Raw genomic sequence first — 21,846 nt, forward strand, 5'->3', positions numbered from 1 at the left:
AGAGCATTTCTAAGACAAAATGTAGACTAGAGTGTATTAAAATTAATTTGTTTAATGTGCTTCTTGCAAACGCTGGTGCTAATTTTCCATTTATAAAGTTGAAAATGAGCAGTTGCTACGGTGGCTAGCAGGTGCAAACACATCAATGGTGCAAAATCCATGAAACAAAAAAAACAAATGGAAAAGAAAAATGCTGCAATCACAGAAAATAACAGAAAACCTACAATCAACAAAGCATTTCTTCCATTTCCTGTCACCACAGGAAATGGAAGAAATAGGGGAAACCCTAGCAAAACACAGCAGCAAATATTAAATGCTTCAAACTTTGTCTACAAAGTGGAAGTACTCCTGGCCACTAGGGGGAGTCTGGAGTAGGTAATATTATTTACGTAAAATTTGCTGCTGTTCTAAAAGCTTGTTTTCTTCTGAACATCTCATTAAATCATAAAATCCCATCTTTACTGCCAATACAGTCACATATGATTTGTTTGTTGGCTCCCCCTAGTGGTGTGGAGTACTTCAGCTCTGTGGAGCAAGTTTGCAGCATTTCCTCTTTTGCTTACATTTCATGTAGTTACAACATTTGTCTGTGATTGCTGCTTTTTTAGCTTGTATTTGTTTTGTTTTTGGTTTCCTTTTTCTGTATTTACAGCAATTCTTATTTGCAGCATTTTTGTTGCATTTGTTTGATTTTTTCCCACGTTTTCATTATTTGTGTGTTTACACATTTGCACTTGTTGGGCACATAAGTTTACCATGTTTTGCTTATCTTAACTGTAGTTAGGCTAGCTACAGCTAGCGGTTGATGAGCTAGACAAGACGGCTTTCGAATGTACTTTAACAAGTTATTTCATAAGAATATTTATTATTAGGTTGAACCAGTATGCGTTGCTTTGGTGTGGAGGCCACTGAATTTTATGTGAGAACCAGATTTTAACTCACAATAAAGCTTGCCTGCAATTTTAATGACCATGGAGCCATGTGGTAAATCCTTGGAATAAGTGGAATACAGCCTCTTCTCTTTGCCCAGTACAAATTTAACTTGATTATAATCTTGAATGAAAAGCCTTACTCTGAACTCTAATAGCCTGTTCATCCAGTCTGATCTCAAAATCAATGTGGGGCCCAGAATGAAGAATGCAATCCATTACTCCTCACCGCTCCAGAATCTCAAACAAAATGCTGTTTTCATCCAACCAGGGAGCTGCATCTCTTGTAGACAATCCACCTCGTTTTATGGTCAGGCTGCACTCACAAAACCACACAGCTCAAATTAAACTGGCGAGAAAAATTATTCTTTAAGCCTTTCTGTACTTAGAAATTTTAAAATATCCTTCAACGGAAACAAGCCAAGCTACAGTAAACAACAACCACCTACCAAGAAGAGTTATTAATTTTTAAATATAGTGAACTAAGGCTTCTAAAATAAAACTTTACTTTTTAACTCACAGCCTTAGGAGTGGCATGCTGCTGGAAACCAAATATAGGCACAGGGCTTTGGTCATAATTGGCCGTTTTATTGATTTCCGGACCTCTCGTTATTTCTGAGGTGACCTTTTGTTTGAGAATAATTGCTCTATTATAAGGTTTATACAGGCATCTGCTGGGTATCTTGGCTACTATTATTGTCCAATAAGAATCATCAAGTATTAAAGTAGTGACCCTGCCCTGAAATGTGGAGGTGAATTGAGAGGTTCTGACTCCTTGGACTCACAAGCCCTTATCTTCAAATGAGAATCCAGGGATGGCTGCGGAAAATATAGCCAGGGAAGTGAGCAGGAAGTGCGTTAGGGTTGCACTGTCTTTGAATTTCCAATGGTGCAAAGAAAAAAGTACAAGAAATGAGAACTGAAATCAAATCTCAAAGTATTGATACTGCAAGAAGCATCAGTTAGTGAAAAGCTACCAAAACATCTCACAATTCTCTGACCTAAAACTTCCATTGATTTGTTAATAAATGCAGAAGTTACCGTTTACGACTACCGTAGTATCAAACTACTACTGTTTGATGTCAAGTAATTGATACAGTGAGTAATAAAAAAGTCACATTTAGAACATACAGTAGCGCAAATATCGTAAAATATTCTTAAATATTTTAATCGGCACCACAAAATCTGTCATTTTGATTGCAAAAAAACCCCACTAAAACAATCAGAAATCCTGCAGGAAAAGCTATTTATTAATATTTTAAGATTTTAATTGGTTTTATCAATATATTCTGGCACAACCGGCCCTTTAAGAACATCCAGATTTTTGCTATGGCCCAATTCCAGTCTCTAAAACGACTCTATTCTCCGGTTGTTTACTTGTGGAAACAACAGAAGATGCCTTTGAAGAAGAAATGCACAAAGAGTTTAAAGGAGTGGATGATATTCAACCAGAGGTGGAAAATATAAACTTAGAATTTTATTGCAATATTGTGTGGTACTATTTATGATCACGATAAAAATTATGATAAAAACAAATTATTACTACTTTTTATTGTAACTTTATGAATTTACTGATATTTATTGATGTTCCTGTGAAGAAAATATTATATGTATATACTTCATATAATATAATATTGTAAGTTTTTGTTTTTTATTTAACATTATTATTTTAAATTGAGACAATAATGATAAGACGTGTTTGTGATACCACTGAATATAATCACTAATCAAGTGAAAACTGTCTGGATTTGGATCTTGGTGGTCAAGATCCAGAAGGGCAACAAAAAAACGTGAATAAATAACGCTGAGTACCATTCTACGTTACAATTTGTAATGTACAATTTGTGGATTTAGTGCACACACCTGTAAGACATGCTTGAAATAAACTCCTGGTTGTTTTGTTTCGTAATTCATCTTTGTTTTGAAAGTTTGGATTGTAATTTTCCTGGATCTAAATCTGACGTAGCTTTTTTATCTTTAAGAAATCAGACTTTTGTGGTTTTCCAGCCGACAGTAAACCGATGAGAGCAGAATCCAGATTTTTATTTTTTTTTTTTTTACTTCTTTTTCACCAACAGTGGCATTAAAATGTGACTCATGTTCTCTGAGTTTACTGGGGAAACTTCCTGAGGCTGTGACTGCCCCCTCATCCTCAGGAGAAGCAACCAAAACTCAATAATTAAATAATAATAAAAAAAAGAACTCTGTTTCTCTGGACATGGCCATTTCTTATTTATACTACTGGCAATGACCAGAAGGCACAAACAAGTTTGATAAATCTGAAACTAAGATGTGTGACATGGTGACTGTGCTGGTACGCTGTTAAATAAAATATCCACGAGCAAAAACCCAAAACTTTTCAGTGAGACAGATAACTTTAGTACACACTGGTGCATATTCGTAGGTAGAAATATCTGTTTATCTTCACATCTTGTCAAATAATTCAACATCACATTTGACAAGGTTCCACATTCTGCATGATGCGACCTCCACCATGTTTCCTGATGCGAAACATGTCTTCAGCAGGTTAGTTATTGTCTAAATAACATTTATAATACACACCTGTATGCATGAAAGGTTATAAATGGTAGAAATTAAATTTTCTGGCCTTCCAGTCACAAGTGCTAATTCATTATTCATATTAGGATCAGAGGTGACGTTACACAAGGTTTTAAAATGGCAAAATAATTAGAGTTGATATTTGAAACTATTTATAATGTCTTATTTTAGAGATTAGTGCAGATAGTATTAATAAAACAGGCATTTCCATGAGTGTTTTTGGAAATTATAGGCCCTACACTAAAGTCAGGGGTCATGCTAACAGAAAAATCTGAATGCCATCCTTCATTTTGATGCATTACAGTCCAGACATTTCACCGCTTGGTGCAGATGTACAGATCTTTCCAACTTTGTACATTTATCATAATAATTTTCTAAGAATTCTGATTTATAGTTTTTACAATAAATTCAAAGTAATGACCTTTAAAACACTGCAAAACCTGTTCGGATTGTCAAAATTGTTCTTTCTTTACAGTTTTCTCCACCATTTGTTCAATCTTACTATTGGCAGCTCTTTGCTAATTACATCAATATGTACCAAATTACATCTAAACAGGACCGTCCATATTTGTTCATTTTTAAAGTTTGCCTATTTAATTGTATGACAACAGAGAAGCATAACAGAGGCTTTTATTTACCAACATTTCCTCATTTGCCTTGAGAAAGTGTGCTTAAAAATTTTTTGAGATACTTTAAATTAATAACCACTTAACCTTAAAACAATCATGTATACATCGTGTTTTTCTAAAAGAAATAAAGCTATAACTCGTTCCTGTAGTGTTTAGAACAGGAGAGTTTTGATGTTTCCATTCCAGCAGAGCCGGAGGAAACAGACTGATGAACACCGAGGTGAGTATTTGTCACTGTGGTATAGATGTCATATTTTCCCGTCCTTATAATGCAGGATTTGTATGCTCCGCGTTCCCTCTGGTGCCGCAAACGGATGGTATCTCTGGGTTTTGGAATAAACAGCTATGACTCATGTTTCTGCCGTTTGTGGTGACACCATCATTCCCATTGGCTTTTTTCCTTCGCAGCGCGGCTATAGAGAGCCATTCCTTACACTAACTAGCACAAATCCATCTCTGGTCCGACTCCAAGCAAGTAAACACACATTCTCACACAACAGGACCATCACAAACATGAATAAAAGATGCGGAGGTTTAAGCTGCCATTAAAAATTGCTGGCGAGGCCTCTTTGAGCGTTATGACGGTGCCAACATATGGGTAAAGCTGCGTTCAGTGGTCTTAATGTGCTAATGTTTTCTAATGCACTCTGTTGCCACAAAGCAGAGATTTGAATAAAGGTTCTCAGCGTGATGAAATCGATTTTCATCATTTTATTTTGACCCCTGCTGGCTAAAATGCATCAGACAAGCTGCAAGATTCTTTTCGTTTACCAAAGCCTATTGCTCTCTTGCAAAAGCTCACCTTAAATACAACTTATTTAATATAACAGTAAAGCTCTTTGCTCACATGTTGTGATGATTTAACATAAAGTAAGAGCATCAGAGCTGAAAAGTTTTACCAAAACCCAAATATAATAGTCAAAGATTTACAAAGCAATGTAAAACCAGGAGGAAAACTCAGGTTATGCTGAAAACTGTAAACACTTCAAATCAAATTCCTCATTTATGAACATAAACTTCTAATATCAGCTGCAGATGTTAGATGATTTTAAAATCAGCAGCCAAAATATGATCAAGGTCACTTCCACATAATATAGCTCCGGAAAAAATTAAGAGACTACTTAAGATGACCAGTTTCTCTGGTTTTAATTTTTACAGGTATATGTTTGAGTAAAATGAAAGTTGTTCTTTTATTATATGAACTACTGACAACATGTCTCTGAAATTTCAAGCAAACATTTAATTATTTGCATAAAATGAGAAATGGTCAAAGTGATGAAAAAGATGCTTCCAGACCTCAAATAAAGCAAAGAAAACAAGTTTATATTCATTTAGAAACAACAATACTAATGTTTTAACTAAAAGAGTCCAGAAATCAATATTTAGTGGAATAACCAGGAGGTTTTCAATTGAGTTCAGTTCATTTTTTACAGAGCTGTATAATAAAATACCAACAACAAAACATAAATTGTCATTATATTCCAAGTGTTTATGCACCAAATAATAAAAATCTGAGATTTTTGCAATATTTTAGTAAAATATCTGAAAATTACATAAAATTTGTTGCTGTTCTAAAAGACTGTTTGAAAAAGATATGACTTGTATAACACCTTTTCTTCTGGACATGTTCTGACGATCTGGTCTCATATGATTTGGTGGTTGGCTCCCCCTAGAGGTGTGGAGTACTTCAGTTCTGTGGAGCAAGTTTGCAGCATTTTTTGCTGCTGTTATTTTTGCTTTTTGAAGCAAACATTTATCTGTGATAGCTGCATTTTCAGTTTGTATTTGTTTTGCTTTGATTCTTTTTTCTGTATTTACAGCAATTTTCATTTGCAGCATTTCCTGTTGAAGTCTTTTTTCTTCTTGGAGTTTGTGTCCCTCGTGTCAAATTCCTCATTTATGCACATCAACTTGATTCGAATTTTGGCAGCCAAAATATGATAATTTAGTAAAACATCAACCACACCACTAATAACAAAAAATAAACAAATTAATTGTCATTATATTCCAAGCATATCAAAATATAAAAAACAGAGATTTTTTGTAATATTCCAGTAAAATGTCTGAGAATTACATAATGTAAGTCTATGGACTGGGAGGAAAACCTAAACTTTAGTCATTAATGTCATAAGAAGCTTATATGTTTAAGTGTTTTAGTGATACTTTGTTTGTTCAAATAAATAAAGCAAACTATTATGTTATGTCCATTTATTCAGCTGACATTTTTGACCTAACCTCATTTCCCAATCCTTATCACAGGAAAAAAAACACATAGGAAGTGTTGGAAAAAGAACAAACCAAGGTTTGGAGGAATTTAAATTCAATATGAAGCCATTTTTGGAAGATTTGACAGTTTGTTTTTAAGTGTTTTGTTGCTTTCCAAACCCTGTCAGATGGGATTAATAATCCAGTCTGCCAAGAAACATTAAAATGAGCTAACTGACGTCTACCAGAACGTCCTTATCTTTGTTCCTGTCCCTGTCTTGTTTTGCTGGCTTCCAGGTTTCACACCTGTATCACAAACTTGGAAGCATGCATTCAGTTTGTTGAGTGCAAGTTTTAAAATCTAAACAGTCAAAAAGTTCATGAAATAATTCAGAACTTTCTCTCTTTAGTCCTTCTGAAATAAGTTGGCATAGAATATATTGCAACTCGGAGCAAACAAACATGGCCACAAGGCAGACAAAATCTATTCCAGCATGTAAAACTAGAAGCTGTGCGGACTTTTAATCACGTTGGCTTAACGCCACTGAAAATAATAGAGGAAGTCAGTCTGACTATGCAATAAAACTGCATGCCAAATCTTATTAGAGTGATTACAGGACCCACATTTTTCTGCATAGAAAACAACCCTGTGTAATAAATAAAGAAACGATAGAGTGCACAAAACACTCATTTTGTAATTATGTATCACTGAGCTTAATTGCACGGGATGGATCTATTCGAAAAGCTTTCCTAATATGTGGCACAGACTAGAGGTGGGCATGAAAAAATTCTCATGATGGGAATTTGGAGTTATGATTAATCCTGCTGCAAACACTGGTTGCTTTGACAAGATTTACCAGCACTTGAGTAAAAGTATGTTATTAGAATCACACTTTAATAATAACATGCAGTAGTTAGCATATCTGTTGATAAAATAAACACAGCGTACTACCTGAAGTAGGTTTGTATTACCGACACAATATAATTTATCATATTGTTAACAGTTATTTTGATTATACATGCTAAGATTAAAAGCAGAAAGATATTAAGGCTGTTCGGTTTCTTCTCCTTTTTTGTAGCTAATCGACGCAGCAGCTTAGCTTAACAGAAACTTTATGCTCAAAAAATCAAAGGTAAGAAAGGACACTTACAAAACATTCATGACAGTGTCTTAATACAACTAATTAGTGTTAAAAAAATAGACAAAAATAAAACAACTGTAAGCACATTTCAGCCTAATAGACACAAGCTTGAATTAGCATTGCTAGCAACCACTGCTAGCTTAAAGTTCTCAGGGAAAGTAATCATGTTTTACTTAAATAAATCTCTGCACACACCCATCTATCTACAGTATTTATCTATTTGGCATTTATTCTGTTAGCTATAATAGTGACAGTAAATATTTACAACCAAGATATAATAAATGCCCACCCATGAGCAAAAGGTTATCCTCAAATTACTGCAATATTCTGCCTTGAATTCAGTTTTAAAATGAAATGACTGAAACTATAAACTATGGCGCTTTTTTTTTTTCATTAAACCATAAAACTGAAATTCTTACACAAGGATTTCAGACATCTCATGCCTAAACTCTTATTCAAATCTGTGTTTTCTTTTTGCAAAAACCTTTTTCAGACACATCGCCATAGAAACCAGGCGACCGCTGGGCTTTTGGAGCGGGCCCAGCAAATGTCATGATGAAAGTCAGTCTTTCATGCACGGACACTAAGCACCACTGAGGAGACACGCAATAGCTGCCAATATTTTGATCATGGGAAATCAGCGGGGGGCTGACATCGTCGCCTCTGACCATGTTTGAAAGCATGAGGAGGCAGCGGCGCGGGATGCGCGCCAGCTGATCGGCACTCATGGGAGGCAAGCGGACAACGCGACTGTCAGATTACACAGATGCACGCTTTTCAACTCGCCAAAGATGATACTGCATCAAGTCACGACCCCTCCCTCACTTTCACGCTCCTTTCACCATAATGTGATGGGCTGTCACGTTAAAGTTCTCGAGCTGGTCAATTTGAAAGGATATCAGTATTCCTCACAGGAGACTCACTGCAGCCATAACAATAACACCAAAGGTTTGAGGCGTTAAATGTCAGCAGGAACAGTGGTTGGAGGACTCTGAAAAGAAAGCTCATTCCTCCACATTTGTGCCCTGGCACGGATGCCAAGTTCTGGTCAAAGTCTTCAGGCCACTGCAGGCTATCGAGTGGCTCTGTGTGCCGCTTCATAAAGCAATTAGGAGAAATCAGAAAACAAAGGACGAATTTATTGTTCTGCAGTTTTCCTATAATAACTCTGCAAATGAGGTTCGGTGATAAAGCGAGAGAAAAGTATTTCAAATTTGCAATCGAAGCTTGAAGAAGACAAATTTAATGACAGTCCTAGCTTGTTGCAAAAGTGTGCATCACTTTAAGCCATCATAACTCCTCCAACAGCGCCACAAATAACCCCTGGCAGCGTGACCAATGAAGCCGGAGCACAAGCTTCGCCTAATTTGCATCCTGGCCCACAAGCAATTACCTGCTTATCGTTTGTGACTAGCACTCGCTCTTTTGAACGTTTGTCGCAGACGTGGAGGTGGCACACAGACAACAAGAGGGACCCGAGGGGGGCTGGGAGGTGGCGGGTGGTGCGGGGTGTCAGACAGCAAGACCTGGATATGCCCGGCGTATCAATTAGAGGCTCGGCGGAACATGGCGGCTCCTGATCGTCTCCTTGCTCCGCAGCTCTGGGCCCCTAATTACAGCCGGTCGATAAGGCCAGAAAACACAAGCTCACGGACTGAGGCGAGGAACAGATAAACAAGCAAAAGTGGACGAGAATACAAACGTTTCTCCACACACACTCACCAACGTATTCATCTAATGCACATGAATATTACACAATAGTCTGAAGATGATTAATTTCATCAGCTACAAACTGAATCTTATTTATCGCTGTAAAATAAACATTAATTGACTGAATACAAAAGGTACAGTTACTAAATAAAAATTAAAGGTTGATTTCAGGAAACTGACCTATTTAAAAAATGTCCTCTTTAAATTTGGTATCCAAAACTTAAAAACCTAAGCTACAATACATATAATGGATTCTATCTATAATCCATTATATGTAGCTAGAAAGACTACGATAAAAGTGCATATCTACCTCAAGAAATAAAAAATTAAATTACAAGAATAAAGTTGTAATAGTACAAGAAAAGAGTCTGAATAAGGCAAAAATAAAGTTGTAGTATCACAATAATAAATTTATTTTATTACGACTTAATTTTTGTATTATGACATTGTTCTTGTAATATTTTGACTTCATTCTTGCAATATTATGACTGTTCTCATAATTAAATTTTTTTCGCAGTATGGCCCTGGTACTCCATCAAAAACATTTACTTTTGATTTTTGTAATATTTACGTTTCTTATTGTTTTGTATCTCCTAAAAATAAACTCTTAGGACTTATAAATTGAAAATCCATTTCTCAGTATTGACAGTTCCAGTATTCGGTGGAATATACATCCATGTTTTGCACTGAAGCCACAGCCTGACAACATTGCTGACCTTTTCCTTAACAAGATAGTTTTACACATATTTGGGAACTGTCTTTCCAGAAAACGTCCAACATACACAGCCCACCTGACCGCAACATCGACTATTAACGAGGTAGAGGATTGTCGTGACATTTAGTTCGACCGTTTTGGCGAACGCTGAATATTTATTGGAAAATTAAGGCACCCCTCGCGTCTCATAAGCCGTCTCGGCAAAGAACATTTGAATCCTGACAACAATCATGATGGATCGCTGAGGTGGCCGTCCGGCAATCTCGCCTCTAATCTCCACTTCAGGCCCAAACATCACGGCTCAATTGTTCATAATTGCCCTCAGCATGAACTACGGCACAAACATTAGGGGCATCCAATCCTCCTCTAAATCCATCTTCCATCCCCTCTTATCAGTCAAGGGCGCTCACCAAACACGAGCAATTGGTGCATTATCTATTGAGATTTCCAAAGCGAATAGTTGTGCTAATCTGTTTTGTCCACCCCTCCTTCCCTTCGCTGACTGATGTAATAAAAACGAAACACAATCAGTCTGATGTGGCCAATCAGATGTGCGGTTTCAAATGAATTCTGTGTATTTCATCAGAGAGATGTGCTCGAGTGAATCAGCCCGAGCTTGAAAGGCAAACAAAGCACAGATTGAAGATTAGCTGGGAATATTCAGTGAGAGGTTTAGCAGAATCTCAAATATACAGTCATGGGAAAACTCGGTACATATTCGCTGCTTCCACATGATTAAAGCCGGAAGGGGAGCAGCAAGGTGCAGCTAATCAGATTCACTTGATTATCCAATCATCAGCAATTCGGACCAAGTCAGTGAAGGCAGAAGTTTTTGAAGCATACAGGTGCTTTGTGTTAAAACACAAAGGTGGAAAGAGATCAAGATCGACCTTAGAGAAGCAACTGTTGCTGCCCATCAATCTGGTAAGGGTCATGCAACTATTCAGAACTATCTAGAATAAATTTGTTCAAACCTGAACTTTGTGACTAGACTTCAACGCAACTTTTACCTCTACCAGCTTCCTGACTGACAGGCATCGTCTCCTGAACAGCATCAATCAGCACCGGCGTCTCCCAGGGATGTGTTCTCACCCCACTACTCTTCCCTGTACACAAACGCCTACGTCCAACTATGAAACACCTGAAGTCATTGGTCCGGTTCTAAATATCTTGAACTTTTTCTTCATCATAAATGAATTCCAAGAACAAATAAATTTGTGGAGCTACACAATATATTGTCATCACAATATCAATGACAAGAAATATGGCTGAAAAATTTATCACGACATAAGCATTTCATATCAGTGAATATCAATAATTATTAATTTGTTTTAAATATCTGACCTGCCAAATTTGTGACTTGATCTTTCCTGTTTAATCCACAGTTTTCACTCCACGGCATCGGTTTTTTATTTTTAATTTTACTCAAAAGGCTGTTGCTAGGTAACCAAAGAGTGAGTGAGTGAGTTAGTTAATTCCACCACCAACCTAGCTTAGCTAGCCGTGAGAAGTTGAGCAACGAAAGCCTTTCCACTGCCTACATCTCCCAGAATGCTGTGCGGTTCTGGATCTGAGTTCAGTGAGTATCCAAAATATCGCAATATATTTTATTGTTGATTTGTTCTCCAGTCCTGCTGTCCACATTGCGAAGGACTGTTTTTAGTGAAATAAATGTTGATTAATGCATTTGTAATGCCATAAACCTTCATTTTCAAACAAATTAAATATTTAGTTGGACAGAGTCTCACGGCAGCAGATATTAACACAGGACAACAATGACTTTACCAAAGAAGCTAAAAGTGACAGAGGAGAAAATAGGCAACTGATAATCATCACAATATTTACCAATAATATCTAACATCACGAGTTTTTTTTAACATGAAACTGATGTGCTTCTTTGCCCTGTAAACATGGTCACACATGCACACTAACGTGAAAAAAGATTAGCTGGGAACAGCTTCCAGAGCATTTGTTTCTACAAAGACCAGCTATCTACCCATCATAGTGTGCATGCAACAGTCCATTGCAGATTTCTGGTTGCATACGACTTTGACAGACATATGTTGAGTCGTAAAAAGTGACGCTTAGGAAGCAATGCTGTGTCATCTGTCAATCGAGAAGTTCTTGAATGGGATTTTCTGAATTAATTGATGTGAATCAGGTTATTAAGGCAAGAACAGAGCTTACAAATAGGGTTTTGTACGCCCTCTAGTGCAGTTTGCAGTTTGTCAAGTGTTTGCTTCAACTTCCTGTATACATTAAGTAATTTCAAGATACAAAACCAAATGAAATACTGTCTAAATTGCAGATATTGTACGCTTAACAGACTAAATGTGTGATTAAAGGTCACTCTGCTTGATGCACAAGGTTTTTCATCCAGCAGGTTCATTTCTCCCTTCATGCTTTGCGTTTTTTTCCACAGGTGTTCCAAGTCGAGTGTTGTGTTACTTTACAGCTCCGTCTGCTCCTTTATCACTCCAATTGATTGGGACCGTTAGATAAACCTCCTTTAATCCGTTTCTGCAGGACTTTTCTTCCTGCATTGCTTAGACAACTGTTAATGATCTGGTTTTATATAAATATTAATGTCCTGACTGTACTTTTTCTTGGGTTTAATTGTAATTTGAGAAAATTGGGCTTTATTTATTTAAGTTGACTCAATTATAGTTAAATGTGTAACTGCATTTTAATTGGTGGGAATAAGACTTTTCTGATTGGACTTTAATTGGTTTGTTTACTTTCAACTTAATGTGCCCTGAGGTGACTTTTCTCTTAATTTGGCACTTCACAAGAAACTCAAACTACAGTAAAATACAAAAAACTTTCTTGCATGTTTTTTTATTTTGCTACAAACCGTTGCTACAGGGAGTTCGGATGGAAAATCTTTCACAACAATCTAATCTACAGAGGACATCTCTCCGTGTGTGGCCACCTCGTTCTCTACCGGGTCACCCTGACTTCTGGTGTGGCAGGACATTTTCACTAATGGACAAAGAAAATGAACTCAGTAAAGTCCAATATCCAATTACCATGTATTCATGTACAGTGTAACTCAGAGATGATCAATCTAAAAACATAACTCCGGGTCTTTGCATGTGTGGGTTAAGGTTTCTGTGCAGTTTATCATCTTTGGAGGAATAAAATCAGATACTTGTTGGTTATCCACCAATCAGTTGGCCGATTTCTCCTTTTTCTGCAGATCAAATCCTGAATAATTACAAGGGTGTAAGAAAACGGATGGATGGATGGGTCCACAAGAAAAAGGTTTTAGCAAGATTTTTAGAAAAACTAGCCTGGCGGGATTTTTTTAATCGACATTTCTTCCTAAAAAAAAACGATAGGTCCCCATTTTGCTTCCAGTTTTTAATAAACTTCTCAATTTAACTGGTTTCTGTAATCCTCTAAGATGTTTTCTCCGCTTGATGCCAATAATTTGACCCACTTTAAACATCTTTTCCAAACCACAGAATGCATCTTTTAACATGGCTGCAAGGTTTCCCCCAGAAAATTTTCTAAACCCGGTGGTAGGCCGCCATTTTTTTTAGTTAAAATGTTTTACAAGTTGACAGGAAATTTGAAAATATCACTTGATAATTATGAGTTATTGGAAGATTAATGCCTGCACACCAATGATAAAGTCTTAAAAAAGGGCAAATATTATAACAAATTAAAATAAACAATCCTTAGCCTGGTGGGGGCACAAGTAAAGCCTGGTGGCCCACCAGGCTTATAATGTACTGGGGGAAACCCTGTGTTGTTTGGATCATTGGATTGGTTGGGGTTAATCAGATTATTTCCCATATAACATTTGAAAAATGTCTTGTTATAATTGAAGCCAAAAAACTAAATGAGTTATGACAGCATTTAGTTTCCGTTTGGGATAAATAAAGAACTTCTGGTCTAAATTAAATTGAATTCAAATTGGTGGCACACCTTTCAGGTCTTCATGTGGCGTTCCAGTTGTTCCAGTTACTTGTAAATTAGTTTTGTGTTATTTCAGTATATTTGCAGAAGAAACTCGACTAAAACACTTGGCAAGATTTTGTGTTTTTGTGGTGACATTGCGACTCGTTTTACTCACCTCACTTTCTCATTATGAACTGTATTCAGAACTTATTTACATTGTTGGCCATTGCCAAGAAAGCTACGAGTTGGTATGAGTGTATAAAAAAAGCAAGTTCTTAATACCTGACAGCTGAGAGCTCAGTAAAGTGCCACAAGAGCAATAAAATATAACAAAGGACATATCTCATGGCACCAATAAAACCTAAAAAAGGCTGAGTGTTGTTGCGTCCAAGTCCGGCTGTGGCTCTGTCGATCATTGCTCTCTTCCTCTGGCCCCCGAGATGACCATTTAATTCAGCAACACCCACAGGCTGCTCCCCTCAGCTGTTACTCAAGCTGCCGTCATGGCACGATGTGAGGGTTTGGCTGCAAACACTCCCAAAGTCCTTTACTCTTCTGCTGGTGTGAAATGCTACACAACTCTACTTCTAGCAGACAGATTGTACGTTTCAGCTCTTCCTCCACGGTCTCCAGGTTTATAACTTCAGGCGGTTAACAATTCGCCACTATTGCCAAGTTTTACAGTCACATAAACGGCTATAAAAATGGAGAAAAGGTGAATTATTGGCTTGAACGATAGAGGTGTTTTGGCTGCAGAAGTGAATATTAAGTGTCGCTTTTAAACCAAAGAGGACTTGAAGTTGAAAATAATTAAGAATATACCCCGTTTTATGTAATTTATAGTCCTTTTCATGTTTCACCACAATCCTCAACGTGTTTTATTTGAGTTATCTGCTTTAGACCAATCCAAAAAGGTCTAAGTTTCAAACTGAACCAAAATGTTTGGTTTTCTTTACTGCTTTTATGCAGTGATTGTTTACAAAAATCCACAGTAAGTCTCATCTACAGTTTGCCACAAGCAAAGTTGGGAATATTTGGAAGAATTCAAATTCATTGCAAGACTGACTGCTACCGGAGATCTGTCTGTCTCACAAAGACTCTTTGAAGACACTTGAATGATAAAAGATAAATTTAGATATATAAAGGACTTCTAGACTAAATTAAATTTAATTCAAATTGGTGCCACACCTTTTCAGCTTTTATGTGGCGTTCCAAACTTACTCTGCACTGGTTTATTATCCAAATCCCAATAAAATCCTTTGGAAATTGTTTTGAAAGTCATTGTTTAGTCAGCAGCACAAACACTTTAATTCAAAGTCTGTTGGCTTGGGGAGATTTGAGGCATAAACTTTTGGTCTTACGATCTTTAAAAGCTGCAATAAATTGGTCTCAACTGTCTTGCCTCTGCAGATACATCACCTGCCCCTCCACCACTCTCACCTTCACACCCTCCACCTTGTTTTACTAATGAGTGTTAGAGCTCTGTTGATTACAGAAGAGCTGCTGCTATCTCCGGAGAGCTGCCCTCTCACTGTGTTCCTTCTAACTGGACCACAGGGCTTGAAAGCACACCATCAATCAGCCGGTATCAACAGGACCTCACGCAATCATCGGGTCTCTGGATGTTTTCAAATCCCGGTGTGTCGACATTTGTGCAAATAGACATCTGTGGATTCTACAACTTAAGGTTGCTTTAAGGCAATTTTTCACTTTGTTGCAGGGTCATGCTGACACAAAAATCCACAGAAAGCAACAATTACTCTAACGACCCGCCGATGTCGCAGCAGCTCTGCCAGGTTCCTAATTTCCCCAGTAATTAGGAAAAAAGGTCACTTTATGCTTGTTTTAAAAGGCAATTTCAGCTTTTTGTCCAATATCTGCCAACATAAAAGGGTAATAAACCAATGCCGGGACTGTAACTGATGGTTTAGGATGCAATATTTAAAATTACAGTGTTAGAGTATTTATCAGTGAAGCCAGAGCAATAGTTGAAGATTAAATTAGGCGAGTAAAACATGACTAAGCGCTTTTACCACTAAACAAAGAGTCTCTAATCTCAAAGATTATGTAATGTAGAAATGTAGAAATTTTAGACAATTTATTGTATATAAATCAGATTTTTTAAAACAATAAAAATATTGTACTGGCTTTAAGACATGCTAGATAATGGAAAAAATGTTTTGGAAAGGCTAGACTTAAAGCACACTATTAGCCTAAATAACATTTATTATTTTACCTTTTTAATAACGATTGGTAATAAATGTAGGATCTGGTTTCCTATTTATTGCCATAACATTTCACAGTTTTCCAGACCTGATTTAAGACTTATCAGACAACGGCGTAATTGGATAGAAAAAAAAAGATAAAATAAAACATTGGTAAATCTAACATAAAAGCAGTATTACTATCGCATATCAACATCTGTCCAATTTTTTACATTTGAGATTCCCTAACAATTACTTTTCTGTAGTTTAGAAAATTAACTTGTAACAATAATCGCTCACTTTCTAAGTTAACCTGAAGAAAAGTTATACAAAAATCAGAAGTTATATTCAATTTAATAATAAAGAGGCAGGCTCACAAATACGCTTATAAAAAATGTCTATACTCCAGCTTTTACTTTATGTATTCGTCTTCAGTCAATTTAATAGATGAATTCTCACCTTGCCCAGACATTTATAGCTTTTGAGTTTATGTTAGCGACGGGATTTGACACATTTGTTCGTCACACACAGAAACTCATCTACCAGCTATGTGCCGCCACGACTTGCTCCACCACCCATTTGTTGAGACCGGGATGATATGAAATAAATTTTCCGGTTCGTCATAAAGCTACACTTACATTAATCATCTACTGCGGAGCCACCCGCAGTGTTCAGTCTATCCGCTTATCTGTTTTAAGGATGATTATTGGTCCCCAGAAAAATGACAAAAACCCGGACATTATCATCAATCAATAAAATCCTCCCAGGCCGACGTTATGCTGCTAACACTTAGCTTTCGTCAACAACTTAGGCGGAAGTGAGAACGCTGCGCAACACAAGAAATAACCCGGCCGGATGTGCTAAACAATAAAACAGAAATTAACGAAGCTTTGAGGCAGATAAATTTTTCTAGAGGAATTTTAATAGTCGAAGTACTTGAGGAATCGTTTCAGCCCTACATCCAAGCAATAGAAAACATGGTAAACACCTGACATATCTAATTTTTTTAAATCAAGTGGACATGACGCTCCACAGTTTTTGCCTCTCTGAGTGGTGAGCCATATCAAAAAGCTATCAAATCAACCAATTTGGTCTTGATCGCCTTAATAGTTTAGAGTTAAACAAAAATGGAAATGCTTTATGAAAAGAAAGGAAACCAAGAGGGAATCTTTCTTCATTTTCTGGCATATCTTAATCTTTTTCCTTTTTGTTGGAAATTAAGCTTAGGATGAAACTGGTGCCTTTTTAAGCAAAAAGAGATTGCAGCCAGAAATTCTGGTTTAATTCTGACAAATAATGAAGTTTGAAATTCACCACTTCTCCGGCGTCCTGCAAATTCCCAGTCTATCACCCAGATCTGTAAAGTCTCGATGGCGTGCGCTGCATACACAAGAACAGATCGTTGGATCTCTGAGCTCCTCCGAGGGTGTGACTGACAGTTTGCTGCTACAGCTAAGCAGAGGAGGGCTGCCCACATGGCAGCAGAAAAAAATACAAATAAATAAATAAAAAACCCAAATGTCCCTGTCACCTTTTCTGTCATTCCTATACATGTTCTGCACAGCTAGAGAAGCAGGTGACAGATTTCATCCAAAGCTGACAGATGACAGTAGAGCTGAGCAGAATTTGGAAGCATTATTTTTGCATGTTGACCTACAGACTTATGTGAATATGCATCAGCAGAGAAGCATGGTAGTGCATTAGAATGCACAAATTTGACTTTTTGGCTCATTTTGCACGCAAATATTTAAGATAAGTTAGCATGAGGCAAAAACTTGTGTTATTTTTCAGATATTCTACTTTGAAGCACAACTCTTCTTCTAGATCATGAACAGATAAAAGCGTATTTCCTGTGTGATTTGGCTAAGTTTTGCAGGCTCAGGTTTCCCTGTGGAGAGGGCATTAACAGATGCTCCATAGAGACAGACTGATGAGGAATGAGAAAAAAGCAGAACAGAACCACAGCGCATCACAAAGACGTGCAACAGTGTTAAAAAGGCTCCAGCCTGCGAGGGAAACTCGGGTTAATTGAGTTCTATTGAAGGAAAAGCATATTTAGGATGTAATTAAAATGTGCTGCATTATGTCAGTGGCAGTTTTGCAAGCCTGATTAAAGTTGGCTTGATTGGGATCGTTTGCGTGTTCAGCTGAGAGGTGATGGAAATACATTAGTCACTGAAAAAGCGTCAATGCATGGCAAAAGATAATGACAAAATAACCATTTTTATAGGAAAGTGTGGAAATTATTCAGTCGTGATGCACAACTCCGCAGACAGCAATTCCAAATTGCCTCTAACTGTAAATGCATATTATAAGCAGGGTAATTTTACAATTAACGACCATAAAGAGTAACATATGAATCCTACCAACAGTGCTGGGGGAACTCCTAAAAAAACCTGCGCAGGTAAATGTGCAGGGAGACAATAAATAAGCTTCTCTCTACCTGGTCTTGCTGTTGAGCCGCTTTCGACGGCGCATTGCCTTCCTTCGCCGTGGTCATGGTTCCCTACCGGGGGGTGACAAACTGTTGTTCCCCTCTCGGCCAAGAGCAGAGGGAAAAAATACCGGCAGAGAAAGGTTCAAGAAGAAAACAGTCTATTCGCGGAGCCTGCAGGGAGCCGGGCAGCGAGTCAAGGTGCGAAATGACAAAAAAAGAAAGAGGGAGAGGAAGAAAAAAAAAAGAAGGAGGCAGGAAAGATTCAGTAGTCAGTGGAGAAAAAGGAGGAGAAAGAGAGGCAGAGAGAAGCCGCGCATCTCCGCTTTAAACGTTCATGCGGGACTCCGCGCGAGACTCGCGCGTGCACACGCCGGCGCCTCCGCACGTTGCGCGCGCGCGCGCAGGGATGGCTCGCAAATCAGCAGAGGGTAGCTGAGTGAAGAAACTCCACGCTAATCTACGTGTTTATGCTTTTAGTCTAGAAAATATTTATGACGTCCAGGGGCGAACCAAGATTGTTGGAGGTCCAAAGCACAACTTCCTTTGGGGGCCCCTCTGCTAGCTAAGCACACTGCAACTACGGAATTACATCTAAATGTGTTTTCACACCTGATTGTCCAGAATTTTAACGTCTGCTATATTTTCAGCTTTCACAATGCACTGTGTTAAACGATCCAAAATATTTGAAAATGCTGTTCCCCTCCTCGCCTGTGGTGGCGCTGCACCAAGAACCACAGATGAAAACCGCAGGAAGAAACTTCCTTCTTCATGGAATGTAAACAAAATTGGAATGACATCAGATTTTAGCCGTTGTAGGATTTCTCTTCTGTCTTTAGCATGTCATGGCAGTGCAATTATTCCAACAACGCTAAACATGCACATTTGTTTTGGTTGCATTTACCCAGAATGCTCTGCTCTAAAGTCCACTTCCTGTTTTTGGAGCATTCACATAAAAATAATTCATTTCAACCAAACTGTGGCCTCAAGTTTGTAGTTTTTGGTACGCAATTTCACATTCACACCTCCCCAAACGAACCACAATTTCTGGGCAAAAAAAACTTCAGCCCAATTGAAGCGAACCAAACAGGGCTGATGTGAATGCACTCTGAATAAATCAGAGTAGCGTCACTACCTTAGATCATTTCTGTTTATTTAGATGATCAAGCTGCTCAAAACAGTCACTGTAAAATACACAAAATCTTACCAAGTGGTTTTGCTCTGGTTTCTAGTACACTTGAAATAAGACAAAACTGACTTTTCAGCAAGATATCTGAGCTTGTTTTAAGTTAATAACTCTTTAGTATTGATTTAAAAGTACTAGTTCCACAACTAGTACTTTTGGTCTTGTGGTCTTATGTAATAATAAATAAGACCAGAAGTTACGCTAGACTATTTTGTTGTCAGCCATTTTGACTAACAGGATTTTAAAATAATTCTGTTTTTACCTCTCAATTTTCAAAATGATGATAATACTCAACAGTATTTGATTTCTATTCATTTGAACAAATCAACCCCAAACAAGCTGAATGGTGCACAAGTACATTTATGCAATGAAATGTAAACTATTCCACTTTAATTGAAAATGATTCAAACGCTGTGGCCTGAACACACAGTCTCACTTTCTCCTGAAATACTAAATCAATCGTCTCCAGTGGGATTATTGCGGAGCCTGTTGTCTTACGGTTTTGGACTTTTACCGCAGGCAGGTTGAGTCCGCACTTCGCTGCCAGGCTGGAAACTGGAATTACGAGCAGCTCTTCAGCCGAAGTTTTGAAATCAGGGAACATTTTTCCAATTGAAATGCTTTAAAGTGGGCAGGACTCTCTGAACGAGAGGTTTCCTGATCAGTGGGATGCATTTCAGCTGCACTACTCTGACTTTTTGTGGCTCCAGAAGCTGACCTCACAATTTAAGATGCTTGAAGTCCAACATGATGTTTCAACAGTCGTTGATAACTATCACTTTCATCAGATCCAAAGTCAGGACGGCCATTTGCCAGATGTTAGAACACCTCAACTCCTCTGCTCACAACCTGTATGAGAAGCCGATTTATTTTTCCAGCAACTACTGCAAAAAGTCCCAACATTTGCTTTCTTAGATGAAATATGGAGCATCAAGAGACAATCTGGCACTCAGAGAAACATGGTCGCATGTAATATTTGTAATTTTCTGAGGACTTTTTGGGCCATAAACTTCACAATTAACCAAATTTAACGCTTGAAACATTTATCTTTTGATCTGAATTATGGATGGCAGTATTAACGATGCTGCATTCTACATCAAAACGTTTCAGGGCAGTTAATTAAAACGTTCTGGGGATAAGGTTGACATGAACAACAAGAAAACAAAACAAAAAGAAGGTCCTGAGCATGGCGGAGGATTCCGCACAAATAAATGTAGCTCCAGGCTATTTTTTGATTGTTTTTACAGTTTTCCTCCGGACATCCGACGTTCTCGATGGAAGAAGATTAGAGCCACTGAAGAAAAAAAGAATCTCTACTTCTGAGTTTTTTAACAAAATGTCTGAATTCTTACTTAAGGTTGAGAAATATCAGAACCTCAAAAATTTAAATTAAAGTCATAATTTTGAGAAGAAAATCAGAATTTCTTGTTTTATGTTTTCAATGGCCATCAATCTCATCTGTATTCTTCAATTGACTTTGGAGATGCAACAGAAAACAAGTCCGAAAACAGCTAAATCGTTTCAGTAAGCACTTGTGGTAACACACTGGGCCTCTAACTAATTATTTCAATAATTCTTGGTTGCTCAGTCTGCATGAGATCACTAAAAAACATGAGCTTTCTTTGAAAATCGGGCTTATTTTCACCAAACACTCAGCTTGTATGTATATGGGGTTGAACCACAGCATAAATTGTCCTAGTTAGTTTGGACAGAGCCTTAATCAAACCCCAGCATGCTGGCTCAAATTCACTTCTGTAAATAATTGGAACCAAAAAGCAAAAACAAATCATGTGGAGGGAGTCGATGACTATTAAAAAGAAGGAGGCGGATTGAAACAAAGTTTAGGTAGTTATAAAATCTTGGCAGGAAGTAGAAAAAAAAATGTTAACACCAAATTAAATCTCAACAGCCTCCCATGTCGTCAGCATTTCCCCAATAAGGACCCCGCGTCTTTTTATTGCTCGTTCCATTAATTACATCTGCAGGAGGAGTTGTACAATCTCCGTTAAACACAGGGAGGAAATGACTTACTTTGATTTGGTCAGAGATGTACTTAGAGTTAATTAATACCCCAACTCTCCGGTAGGACTCCTGTGTACAGCAGATCTGCAGCTGAATGTACCGCGCTGTTAATTAAAGTCAGGTGGAGACTGGGCGAAGTCAATTACCTCAGAGTCCCGAAAGAATATCTGTTGTTTCATGTGACCAGCGGGGCCAAACATGCAAG

The 21,846-nt window shown here is 37.6% G+C and overlaps 1 protein-coding gene across 5 annotated transcripts in view; it reads right to left on the reverse strand.

The window, feature by feature from the left end:
• The window catches only part of dpp6 (dipeptidyl peptidase like 6), a 301,131-nt gene that overhangs the window by 96,927 nt on the left and 182,358 nt on the right, over window positions 1-21,846 (reverse strand). The window contains exon 1 of one of the 5 annotated variants that reach the window (XM_023326526.1): window positions 18,443-18,802. The exons of the other annotated variants lie outside the window; for them this stretch is intronic. Within the exon in view, the coding sequence (XP_023182294.1) occupies window positions 18,443-18,499 (57 nt within the window). The 5' untranslated portion in view covers window positions 18,500-18,802. Of the gene's footprint in view, window positions 1-18,442; window positions 18,803-21,846 lie in introns of those variants that run through there. 5 annotated transcript variants of the gene reach the window in all.

This window comes from Xiphophorus maculatus, chromosome 21 (genome assembly GCF_002775205.1).
Source record: "Xiphophorus maculatus strain JP 163 A chromosome 21, X_maculatus-5.0-male, whole genome shotgun sequence".
Lineage (NCBI taxonomy): Eukaryota > Metazoa > Chordata > Actinopteri > Cyprinodontiformes > Poeciliidae > Xiphophorus > Xiphophorus maculatus.